This window comes from Hippocampus comes, unplaced genomic scaffold (assembly GCF_001891065.2).
Source record: "Hippocampus comes isolate QL1 unplaced genomic scaffold, H_comes_QL1_v1.1 scaffold230, whole genome shotgun sequence".
Classification (NCBI taxonomy): domain Eukaryota; kingdom Metazoa; phylum Chordata; class Actinopteri; order Syngnathiformes; family Syngnathidae; genus Hippocampus; species Hippocampus comes.
The window spans coordinates 661104-673910 of NW_017837215.1; the positions used below are offsets into that span (position 1 = coordinate 661104).

At 43.5% G+C, this 12807-nt stretch overlaps 1 protein-coding gene across 4 annotated transcripts in view; it reads left to right on the plus strand.

Moving 5' to 3' along the window:
- The window catches only part of LOC109508958 (roundabout homolog 1-like), a 72626-nt gene that overhangs the window by 45536 nt on the left and 14283 nt on the right, over positions 1–12807 (plus strand). For all 4 annotated transcript variants that reach the window (XM_019858897.1, XM_019858896.1, XM_019858898.1 and 1 more), the window contains 4 exons: positions 9451–9608; positions 11503–11623; positions 12317–12455; positions 12559–12686. In XM_019858897.1, the coding sequence (XP_019714456.1) occupies positions 9451–9608; positions 11503–11623; positions 12317–12455; positions 12559–12686 (546 nt within the window). The remainder of the gene's footprint in view (positions 1–9450; positions 9609–11502; positions 11624–12316; positions 12456–12558; positions 12687–12807) is intronic.

The following is a 12807-nucleotide window of genomic DNA, read 5'->3' on the forward strand; positions in this document are numbered from 1 at the left end:
GTTGGGGCCCCCGGGGTTGATGACACGGGGGCCAATCAGGGGACACGGCAGTAAAACGCAACCACCTCATCTTCGTCTGCTTTTTTTTTTTTTTTTTTGACTCCCTTTGAGTCAGGCGAGGCAGGCAGAGGACTGAATTAGGATAAATGCTTGTATTTCAACGGCTTATTCACCAAAATACTTTGTGCTAATGATAAGGCGCTGCCTTTCCTGTGGTGCCCAAATGATACCCTCCGCCCCTGTCATCGTTGGGTACCGCACGTCAACCAATTGGAATTGTCGGGGATGGAAAATCACCTGGAGGCTGACATAATCCAGCAACAGTCATATTTACATAAAAGTCAAACACCGACAAATGATTGTGTGGAGCAGTTTTTGTAGTTCATATTGACAACAACACGGGTCACAGTGGGGAGCAGATAACAGAGCATTGACATTATTCGACTTTTAGGGTTTTCACTGGGGCGGTACCATCAAACACGGAGACATACTGCTCCTATTATATGTTATTATTTTTTTATGATGTGGTTTTCAAATATTTTTTGGGCCAATTTTATGTCCCAGTTTGTGATCCCGGAGGCTAGCTGGGAGACAGTATCTCCAGCGTGTCCTGGATCGTCCCTGGGGCCACCTCCTGTCGGGGAGGTGGCCGGCACACCTGACCAGGGAGACAACCAAGCGGCATCCTAATCAGATGCCTCAGCCACCTCATCTGCCCCTTTTCAACCTGGAAGGGCAGCAGCTGTACTCGGAGTTGGCTGAGCTTCTATCTGCGATCTTGCTCTTTCGGTCACAACTCACGGCTCGTGACCATAGGTGAGGGTGAGAATGTAGATCAACTGGTACATTGAGATATTCGCCTTTCGGCTCAGGTCCCTCCGAACCATAACAGACTGATACCGAATGTTCATAACTGAAGAAGCTGCAACAATGCGGCTGTCGATATCTGCTCTATTCTTCCCTCACTCGTGAACAACATCCCAAGATTCTCAAACTCCTCCACTTGGGGCAGGATCTCATCCCGGACCTGGAGCTGGGGCTCCACCTTTTGAGAGTAATATGGTCTCGGATTTATATGACCGGTAGTTATTCTCCAAGGAAGAAAAATATCAAGAAAACATGCCAGAGGTAAAACTGCAACATTATGGTCCTAAATTAAAATCCACAATAGAGTGAATCTGCGATAACCGACCCATGAAGTCACGAGGGAATACCGTAATGCTGTTTTAGCTCTATTTTGGAACATGCTTCATATGCATAGCAACACCTCTCTGTCAGCCTATCTCTACGCATGCTCTCTAATTTGCATACCACTCAACAAATGTCCACTCTCCGCTAGAACATGTGCCTAAGACCACAACATCAAACAGAATCATCTATCAAAAGCAAGTCCACCCAACCTTTTTTTTTTTTTGCTACAATCACTTTTTTTTTTTTTAACTACTCTTTGCATATCACTTGGAGCATTCTGCCTCTCTCAGTGACGATGCTCGTCAGAAAGACAAATCACCCAGCGGGCAGCTCTCTTAACCGCGCTTTCTGTACAATAATCAATTTGAGAACACGTGGAAAGAGAAGGCAAGAGAAACGTGAAATTATTCATCAGGGTCTCTCCGGTTGCGGGTCTGCAGAATTGTGGGGGGATGGTCCGGTCTACCTTCACAGCCCTGTGAGATAATTAGGGTGAACGAAAAAGCAGAAAGCAGCAGAGGACTGTGAGCCTGCGAGCGAGGCGAATATAAAAGAGGCGGAGGTGAAGAGCGGTGGGTACAGAGTTGAGGGATCACAGCGTGTTGTCATATTTGGTAGTCCTGAGATGTTTGGGTTGTCAGGCTGGCAATGGAAGGCTGCGCTACAAAGATTGGGGGATAGCATTGAGAGAAGAAGGTAGCGCGTGTTTTCTTGGTTAAACTGCTCCGGAGATAAAGTGCAATGGGAGGAAAACTGAGCCTTGAGTCTCTCCAGTACCGGGTGTTTATTCAGAGGCTTCATGTTTCCTCCCAATTAATGGGGCTGAGAAGTGCCTCGGCTTCAGGTCCGCCGCCTCTGCTCAAGCTGCTGTTACGATCTTCTTCCCCATCTGCGACTTGCAATGTTTGATGAGCCAAAGAGCTCAAAGGAGACACGTGTTGTACCTCGAAAGAGTTCCCATCTGCCATTTTATATATTTGATGTCCTGTCTAATACACATCAATGTAAAAATGATTACAGTCTTTGTAAGCTTTGTGTTAATGAATTCGGTTTGCCACAACGGCTCGCCTCGGTTGCGTTCGTATCCGCACCTTTCGCTGTGCCCGCTGATGACCCGATTTCCCCGGAGAGATAATTAAAGTTTCATCTTTCACCCCTCGTTCATTTCTCTTCCCATTCATTCCTCCTTTTGCGCAGCGCAGTCTAAACCAAACAAGCTTGTCGTTGTTCTCGATTTCTCTCCCTAAATCAAACAACCCGTATCCTCTCGGTGACTTTAAAAGGCTGAACCAAATAATAGGATTCGGTCTATGGTGACACGATCCCAAATATTAAGTTCTGTACTATGTAGTTGTGTCCTGTATGCTTTGGCTGATGTTCCTTTGTCTCACCTCTTCAAGAAATGTTATATATCCGCAAGGAGTCAGTTTCTCTCGGTTGTTGAATTGTCTTTCAGATTGATGACATTGGGGAATGTTTAAGTCCCCCGAGGGTACATTGCAATGCAGATATACCTGCCAATGTGTGTGTTTGTGTGTGATTTGCTCGCATGGGTGCATCATTGTGAGACTTATTTTGCAACCGACCTTGCAAAAGAACGCAAACATTCACTACATGCCAGGCAAGTAGTTGGTGATGTCCCTTTTTTTTAAGGAGCTCACACACAAACCGTTCCACACATTCGTTTTATTTATTCATCTAAAAGCACAATTTCAATCTTTGCCGGCTACAGCACGGGTGCAGCTAGCGTACACTGGCAAAGCATTATCAACCTCATTTACAGGGTGCATTCGGGCATGCCAACAAGGAAGCCTACAATACAAAAAGGAATCCTTTCAGTGTCACGTTAAGACTCCCTTCTGCCATATTCCCTCGATCTTGCTCATATTTGCACTTCGGTCATCACTACGGTATTTGTACATCTGACATCATATATTTGGGATTTGACTTGATCGTTTTTCTGACTGTGCGTGAGAACCCAACAAATTGAGTAGCGCAAGAAAAAGAACAAAACTAATACTGCATGGTGGGAAAAAAAAAGGTTTGGTTCTGGGTATTTCTGGAGTCTTTGTCTCTTTGTCTGTTTCACTCCTCTGTGCATGTATGTCTTTGTCTGGCTTACATGGTGCAACACATCACCATCCTCCGCCTACTCATCCCTATCCTCCTCTCCACCGCCTCTTTTTTTGACCTGCGAGTGCATTCCCTCGTTGGCGCACCTCTCCTGAGTTTTGCCCTATTATTATTCCTATAGACTCTCGTCGTCATTTCCACAGACGCAAACCTTATTGGAATGATAATCGTTTAATATGACTTGTAATGTGACTATGTCAGACTGGAAATCTTTTATTCCGCGGCTTCCCCTAATGATGATCGAGCCCTACGGTTTGTTTTAGTTTCACCGAGGAGCTCTTCGAACTTTATACAGCCTAAGGACATTTCTTCCAGCACCTCCACAGAGGTCACAGTGCTCAAGCAAAGGTTTGCTTAAGGGTTGTATTGCTGAATACATTTGACTCAAGGTCTGACTGCTTCCTGCACCAGTTCTTTGTTTTACCAAACAAAGCAACCACATTGCTCCAGTCTATGTCCCAAGAGGGAGATGTTCATTCTTTATATTACTCGGAAAATCAGATTTTTTTTTTTGTTTTGTTTTTTGTTTTTTTTTGTCTTGGTGAAAAAAACGAATCGCCACACATCCAACCGTCTCTTTACATATTTTATCTACTTAATGTTTCCAATTACTCAAACAGTCTCGGCGATTTGCAGTCTTGGACGGTCATTGAAATGGTAATGTGACTATGTCGGAGTGAAAGTCTTTCATTCAGTGGCTTCCAAGTGGATTTATTCATGACAATTTACTCTTTTTTGGTGGGATAACACTAATGAGAGGGTTAAAGGTTGACAGTATGTGTTTTTATAGCACGCTGAAAGCGTTGCATCCAGTATCAGCTATGTTCATCTCTCTCCACCACTTACAATAGGCTTGATTTGGTTTTGTACCATCTTATTATTCTTGTGCTCAGCAGCGTATATTTCCTGATAGCCGTATTATTCCCATTGCCTCAAATTCCAACAACTAATTTATTGAGCTTAATTTACTCAGTGGTTCAGATAAAATGTCACACCGAGAGCTCTTCAACCTCTGTTTCACCCAGTTATTCTGCCACTTCACTAATTCTCTTAATCTGCTTCATATCTCCGTCTGGCTACATCTACCCTTCCTGCATTCTCAGCTTCTCACTCTCACCTGTTTTCCTTTTTGGATGAAGAATAGCATTATTTTAATTTCTGCTCTGCTATCTTGTAAATTGTGTATTAATGTCTGCCTATTTTCCAGTGATCTGTTTTGCACAGACAGTAGATAAATAGGATTTGCTAACATGTACAACCATATAAGCGGTGGTGGGGGCCACACACCTACACACTTACACACACACACACACACACACGGTGTTCAGTGTTATTTTTGCTCCATCTGTAGCAGTGGTTGTTTTAAAGTGCCGTAGAAATACAGTTGAGTTGAGTTACATTTTCAATTCCCTGAAACAAAAATATTGGATAAAAGGGGGGGGGGCAGGGGGCTGAGGTAAGAGGATGCAACCACTCAAGAAACAGGCTTTTCAGATATTTCAGTGTTGAATTAATTGGCCTGTCAAAAGTTTGAAATATGTATGGTTATTCGTGCAAAAACTTTGATTTGTCTCAGGAGTAACTTTTCTTTTCTTTCATTTCATTGAAAAATAACTCAAATAGTGGAGCCCGGGGAGGCCAGGCAAGCAACTCTGTTTCCTTTACAAGTTGTGGGCTGTGTGTGTCTTCAGGAAGCCTGTGTGTGTTTTACAAATCTCCTGTGCCGTCGTTATGAGGCTGCGCGGCTGCTGTATCCTCATTTGTATGTGTGGGATCTTTGCTTTTTATTGCTTTTGCTTGGTTGCCGCTGATAATCTGTTATTTGCTCTGGTTTATATATGCTTGCAAAGGAGCTACACCTCCCATTGGCCTTGAGGGTGTGTGTTTGTGTGTGTGTGTGTGTGTATGTGTGTGTGTGTGTGACTGCGTGTCTGCTTACAGCCTGATTGACCACCTACAGTATACATGGACTGCACATATTGAATGGTTTGTGGAGCAGCTGTTTCTCCTGGAGCTTTTCGTCCCTGCAGACGGCTTTGCCGCAGAAACGAGGTAGCAGAGAAGGGGGAGGAGCTGGTTGAGGTGCAGGTGGGAGGGGGTGGGGGTGGGGGGGTTCTCGACGCAGAGAAGAGGGCAGAAGGAGGTCAGAAGATAGATTATTAGGTCTTTAGTCCCAAGCACTTAGCGGTTACATCACCCAGCGTCCTTTAATATCTGTTTCATTCATTTCACCATTTTTTTTCCCAAAATGTGGTTGTTAACTGTCGCACTGTTTAAATGATGACAGCCCAAACTTGGACAAATGCTCCCCATCGTTGTTTGTACATCTAACCTTGCTTCAGAAATCCAAGATTTTGAATTACTCGATTTAATTATATGTGAGGAACAAAAGCGCAGATGCATTTTTATTCCATACACCTCCCTACACTATTTTTGGTCTACATCTTTCCAGTACTTGTTGTTGTGAGGATAAACATGTTCACACATTCACATTTTCCTGTTGTAAATGACATCCAAAAACACAGAATGCTGTCTCTGACGAATGCTGATTATTTATTAGCCTTGATGTCACTTTGTAATTAACTTGGTTCTCAGCAATTCAAAACGCTTGTTGAAGATGTTCTTATTCATATTATTCTCGTACCGTATTCCTTCGTTTTGACTAATCACATTCAAAGCAAAACCAGGAGTGACATGAATAGGGTCAATCGAGGAAAAAAAAACCAGTAATTAGTTGTCATTGTTACCTAAACCGACAACAAAAGCGCACGATAGTTGGTTGATAAATGCTTAGTTGTTGAGCAAAAACGAAACTGTCACTTTCCATGGCGCTTTTTAAAGGTGAAGCACACATCTGACAATTAAACTATCTATTCAGTCTTAAGAAAGCAGAGGATTTGTTCCTGAATGCAGAGCTCAAGAGTAATTCGCCGAGTAGTTTTGGCTGTGATGTCCAAAGCCGCCTGTGACAACCTCATGCGGTGATGTCAGGTGATCAGCTCGCTATGTTTGCACTGTCCATCCCCGTCTGTGGGGTAGATTGTGTTCCTCTTTGGTCCAGTTGGACTCTGCCGAGAGGATTATCGGTGCTCTGCTGCAGTAGGCTCAGGCTCCAGAGGACTAACAAGTCAGACACTGTCAGATCCAGGGAAGCGAGGCCAAGGGCTATTGCTTTGAAGTAGGCCATGAGATTCTCATCTGGAGGGGATCAGATGCAGAGAGTGAAAGGTGTAAAGCTCCAACTAAACAAGGAAAAACCGGGTTTGGCTTCGGGAGGTGTAGCGATAGGCCGCCAAAGAATCACAAAACACTCATGGAACGTCAAAAGTGATGGAGTGGAAATGTTTTGTGGAATACAGAATAAAACCATCAGTGATTCTGCTGTCAAAGCATGTTGAAATATGTTTTACAGCTCTGGGTAATTTGTTGTTTTGCGGGTTCTTTGTCGGCATTTTGTCAACCAAGCTACGCCATTGAAACGGATTTTCAATGGAGAAGCACATACAAACATCGCTCTATTGAAAAAAACGAGGCTTAACGTATTTTTCAGATAACCTCCATGCTGAGACAAGCATTCACACCAATGTTATTATCTAATAAGACATTTATTTTTGCTCACTTAACACTCCCTTGCATGTTTATATTCATCAATTACCCATTTACTTCCATGATGTATCAATTCGCCAAGGACATTTTTCAATGTGTAGTAGTGGTCGAGGATGTTGTTGGTCGATGAAATTCAGGTTTACAAACAACATGACGAGCAGATCTATTGATGGTGGTGTTGCATCGCTTTGTATTAGAACAGCACAGCTTTTACGTAGAAGATAAAAAAAAATTAGGCGGTCAATCTTGTCATATCGATTATGAGGGAGAGAAATGCCAACGCGTTGGAAGTCGAGCAGGTTTAGGCACCCCACACCTGATATAATACAAAGTCATAACGACGAGTAATTTGGCGTCAGGTGATGTGCTGCCAATATGAGTGAAAATGTATGTCTTCATGAGTTGTTCACATCTGACTCTGGGATGTTTTGAGAAAAGATGTTGCTCGGTATGCTTGCGAGGTGCAACACCTTATCTCCATTACAGGTCATCTTTGTAATGGAAGTCCATTAGCCTGGTTGAACAGTGAGGGAAGGAAGCAGAACTGCAACCACCAAAAAACAAAAAAACAAAGAAACACCCCAGCGTTAACAAGCATTACAAGTGGATGTTCTGTAAGTCTTTATCCATTTTCAATGAATCACCCCCTTTGTGCAGCAACCATTGACATTGACATTTCAAAAGAGCGAAAAAGCAGTTTGGATTATGCAAAAAAACAACACCAAAAAACCAACATAAAACTCTGGCGGTGTGGTACATGGTCCAAGGAAGAACCCACGCATGGTGTTGAGTATCTGAATTCACGGTGAAAATACAGAAGTCACCGTGGCATGAAGGAAATTGCCTATCCCCTCCAGAATAATAATGGCACCCTCAGTCTGTTCAACATTATCCATGTCCCTGGAAGTACTTTGCTAAAATTAACAAAGAGAGTGCACAACAAACTCAAATGATACATCCAAAATGAGAGATTGATGAAAGTGGGTTTTCATCTGTCAACGGAATCGTCACTGACCGTAAATGGTATTCCTCACGAACATGTCCAAGTTCCCTTTACTTTACCTGAAAATAAATCCAGCGCAAACCCTAAATACATCTTTGGGATTTGTGGGAACAGTGCACGCCACGGAATATGACATAACAGTGAAAGCAGATGTGTAACCTGATTTCTATCAGCATTACAATACAATCGTATCACTCGATCAATCAGCAAGCCCGCGTCCAGATGCACAGTCGCACACACTTTTACAATAGTCTCACTGTCTTCCTGTCTGAAGTAATCTCAACCATGTTTTTGCATCCCATGAGGAATGTCTTTTATCATGTGACACAATGCTATTGGCGGAGATGGGAAACGGGCTATTCGGACAGCTGTTTCCCATCAGCGTTCAGTCAACTGTACAAGTCAGCCTGTCAAAAGCCTGCCCAGAGCATCGCAGCGGCAGAATTTAGCCCCGAAAGATACAGGGTTCAAAGTAGTTCCAATTACCAGGCCATCCCAATTTGTTTTCCCATAGCGACGGTGCTTCATCAAGTATCTCGGGCAAACTGGCCCGGTGTCATGTACAAATCCGTGGATGAATGTGTTTGCCTCCATCTGGGAGTGATTATGCCTTTTCCTTATTGTTTCCTGTCTTTTCAGTCAAACAGAACTCTACCGCTGTTCTGCTGACTCTATGTTGGTATGTTGGTTGGCTCAACTCCCTTGTCTTGTTCGGGTCCACAGCCAACCCTCAACCAATTTTTTTTTGTTTTAATTTTAAGACCGCGCATGCTTTAGAGCAGTCACTTCATTCAAATACAGTACATTCTTCATCTCATCACGATCAAGAATCACTTAAGTGACAGAGCGAACGAGTTCAGCCTTCCGTGCGAGGATTCCTTTCCGTTAAAGCCCGTCCAGCACAAATCAGCAAATCTTGGTCCAGTGTTGTATTTTTAGCTGACTGGTATTTTAGTATGATTTTTGACACGTGTTGTACATTGTGCTTGAGAACGAGCTGCCAATGATGACCACAAATCACAGTCATCGGTTGGGCAGCGTTGGACAGACACAAGTTTCCTTTGTCTTCGGTTCAACTTCTGGCTGCGAGCGTATTTTCTGCGTGCAGGCTCTTTGCTGTTGAAATGTGATAATTTTGCCTTACCACTGCCAGCATCTGAACTATCTCAAGCTCACCAGTTGATATTGTTCAGGAACAAATTCTGTGCCATGTCGGGTAACCATTTGTTTAGTTTTCGTGGACTTATGAACCCCTCTGACATGCCCAGCAGGATTAAAGTCCTTCATCTGTTAATTACTTTTACAGAGGTAACTGGAATGTGGATATCATAGAAGTTTGGGAATTCTACTTTTTTTTTTTGCTCTGTTATTACTTCACAATGCAATACATTCATTGTTTATTTAACATACTGAATGTCAGCAACCTCTTTTAAAGCAACCAGTACAATAATCAAAGCTCTCATTGACATGGCCTGTTCTGTTTTAATTGTAATTATTTTTTTTTTTTCCAATTGCAGTTTTACGTGATGACTTCAGGCAGAACCCAGTCGACGTCATGGTTGCGGCGGGCGAGCCTGCGGTGCTGGAGTGCCAGCCACCCCGTGGACATCCGGAGCCCACTATCTCATGGAGGAAAAATGGGTTGAATTTAGACGACAGGGAGGAACGGATTACAGTAAGATACTTGGACTTTGCGCATTGCGTGTACAGTATTACGTTCTGCTCTGTGCACCAGAAACCCCGATGTAGAACTTGACAACATCATGCATTTAATAAGTGTTGGCAAGGGGTTTTGTGTTGATGCGTTGCATGTTTGAAAGTTCAGTTAGTGCACAGTGACAGGTAGAGTCCCTCTCGGGGTTTGTGATGGACAGAGCAGCGAGCTGTGATTTAAGGAGAAGCAGGGATCAGACCCATGCCGAGGCCCCTGTGAGACAAATACAAAGGCTGCTTTTGGTTTGTACTCCTTGCACGCCTGTCTTTGTCCTCCCAACTATGGAAATATGACTTTGCCCCAAGAGTTCACCGAAAAGACATCATTTACTTTTCAAAGAAAATAGAAGTCAACCAAAAGTGACTGCTTTGCTTCCTTCGTGTTGTAAGTGAATGCATACAAAAGGTGTGCGTTAGTCATTGACAGGGTCAGGATAGTTTTTAATGAAAGCTGTGCATGCACCAATTGCGCATTTCACAATCAGCTGTTTTTGAATGTGCACTGTTAAGGGATCACGGGGTGCATGTCGAGGCAGGCCTTATTGATGAGGAACCGGACTGAAAGTTGAGGTTTTGGGGTTGCACATGAAGGCTCAACAAGCCATTTTTCTTGCCACTGAAATTGCAGCTAAAATAGGAAGTGGTCACTCTCGGAGGAAAAAAAAAAAGCTGACTCTTTAATCAGCTGCTAAAGTGCAGCAGTACAACAAACCACAGAAGTTAGTGGAAGATGGTTTTAGCAGCCCTGAAGGGATAATTCACTGATGTCATGACACTGTTTCTAATTTTAAAATGGGTTCGAACATTGTAGACTCAGCAATCCTCGTTCCCACAAATACCTGCATAATAATCTTGCTGTCCACAGTATCTTATTCCAATAGTTCAAACACCTTTGACTAATCCACTGAATACTAAATTCGAGCAAGACGCAGTTCTCATAATTCACCCTGTGTATTACTAGGCTACCATAGGTGCACATCATGCCAACAAACAACCGCTGTTTATTACATTTGAAATTCTGGAACTGCATTCCTGGCAGATCGTTTTGTGGCAATTTACAGGAGGTGCGGGGGAGGGGCTTTTTCTGGTATACGTTTAATTTGATCCCTGCAGCATCAATTTAATGAGGGGGTTCTATCTATATGCTGTTGAGTGGCCATCAGGTGCTATTCAGCATGACGCTGAATACCCTGGCTTCCTTGGCTGACACGACACGGCAGGCAGCCTTGACCTTTGACTTCTTGACCTCCTCTAAGTAGCAACAGAAGAGATTGCCCTTGAAAAAAAAAATAAAAAAAGTAAGCATTTTCACAAAAGCCAAGCGCTGATTTTTGTCAAGGTCGTTGTGCCTTTGCAGTAAACAGCCTTGTGTGTTTGCTTCCTCATTGTATTCGTTTGCAGCCGTTGCGGTATAACAGTGGGTAGTGATAGGCTGTTTGTGCAAAGGCTCACATTCAAAGTCGGATAAAGACAGCTTCTGCGCCCCGTGGCGTTGCAGGGTGAATCGTATATGAAACGAATGCCAACGATGTGATGAGTGTGCGTGCTGATATACGAATAGGGAATTAAAAAAGTTTATTCAAGGAAAAGTACATTGGTGCATACGGATGTACACCGGTCTACTATTACACTATAGAGTTTCTCATACCGTATGGTTACATGAGGCGCAAAACTTCTTCTGCATCTTTGTAAGAAGCACATATACACATTTAAACGTGTAAAGTAGCATCTTTTATTCCAAAGGGCTCCGCAGTTATGGCCAAATTATACACACCCGGTGACGAACAAATGATGCACGTCTGCTTGGGGGCTTGAGCAAATACAGCTGTGTCAATAATCTGTGTGCTTTCATTTAGATCCGCGGTGGCAAGCTGATGATCACCAATAGCAGGAAGAGCGACGCAGGAAAATACATTTGCGTTGGAACCAACATGGTCGGCGAGCGCGAAAGTGAAATCGCTGAGCTCACCGTGCTTGGTAAAATTAGCACCTTTGCAATTGATGTTTTTTTTTTTTTGGAAATGTTACAGTGCATCACTTTGTACAAATGACATTTCAGTCCCAGTGTCTGCGTCACTGGAACGCGTTCATTATATGCAATATATCCAAAGCTAAAAATATATGGCACATGCGTAGCAAAGGCAATGCGTGTAAGACAATAACCCTGCAACCACCTCAGCATCAGAGATCCCATCTTGCTTCCTTCCACATCTAAAAGTTTAGCCTTCAGCCTTAATTCTCACCCCCCTCCCCTCTCACTCCACCACCCCACACTCCTTTTTCTACCATTTCCCATTGGAATTGAGCTCTTATCAGTATCGCAGTGAGATGACCTTGGTTGGGGTGTGGAATCTGCAGTCTAAAGCCACAATAAAGCCATTCAAGGCTGTGAGAATAATCTTGCAGAATGCACTCCAACGGTCAAAATACTCCAGAATGTCGTACAACACGTATGACCTTTGAGATCTTTGAGTGACAATTGCCAGAATATAGATCATACCATATAGATGGCCTAATGTGAAGATGTCCAGACAGGCATGCTTGGATGATTTTGGTGTGGAAGAGAAATGACAGCCCTGACGTCAACCGAGAGAGTACTTTGGTTAATTTACCCCCCCCCCGTGAATTCTATTGATATTAAATTGAACTATTTGGCCGGATGCCCATTAGAGCGCCCCACCTTCCTCAAGCGGCCCAGCAATGCGGTGGTGCTGGCAGACGGGAGTGCGGAGTTCCACTGTGCGGTTCAAGGTGATCCTGTTCCTACTGTCCGCTGGAGGAAAGATGATTCGGAGCTACCTAAGGGCAGGTAAATTATATCCGCCTTTTTTTGTAAACATGGCAACACAATGGTTCAACCTCTCCTTTCCATCAAGTGATACATCTCCCACCTCTTCCCTCCATTCTTTTAGGTATGAAATCCTTGAAGACCACACTTTGATTGTTCGCCAAGTGACCTCTTCAGATGAGGGTTCCTATACATGTGTGGTGGAGAACATGGTTGGGAAGTCTGAAACATCTGCCATGCTTACCGTTCACGGTCAGTCCAACTTATATTTCATGCCCTTGAAACACCAGTCTCTTGTTGCAGCACCAAAAAAAAAAAAAAAAAAATATATATATACCCTACCATTTTTCTCAACCCCCGCTGCCCTTTCACG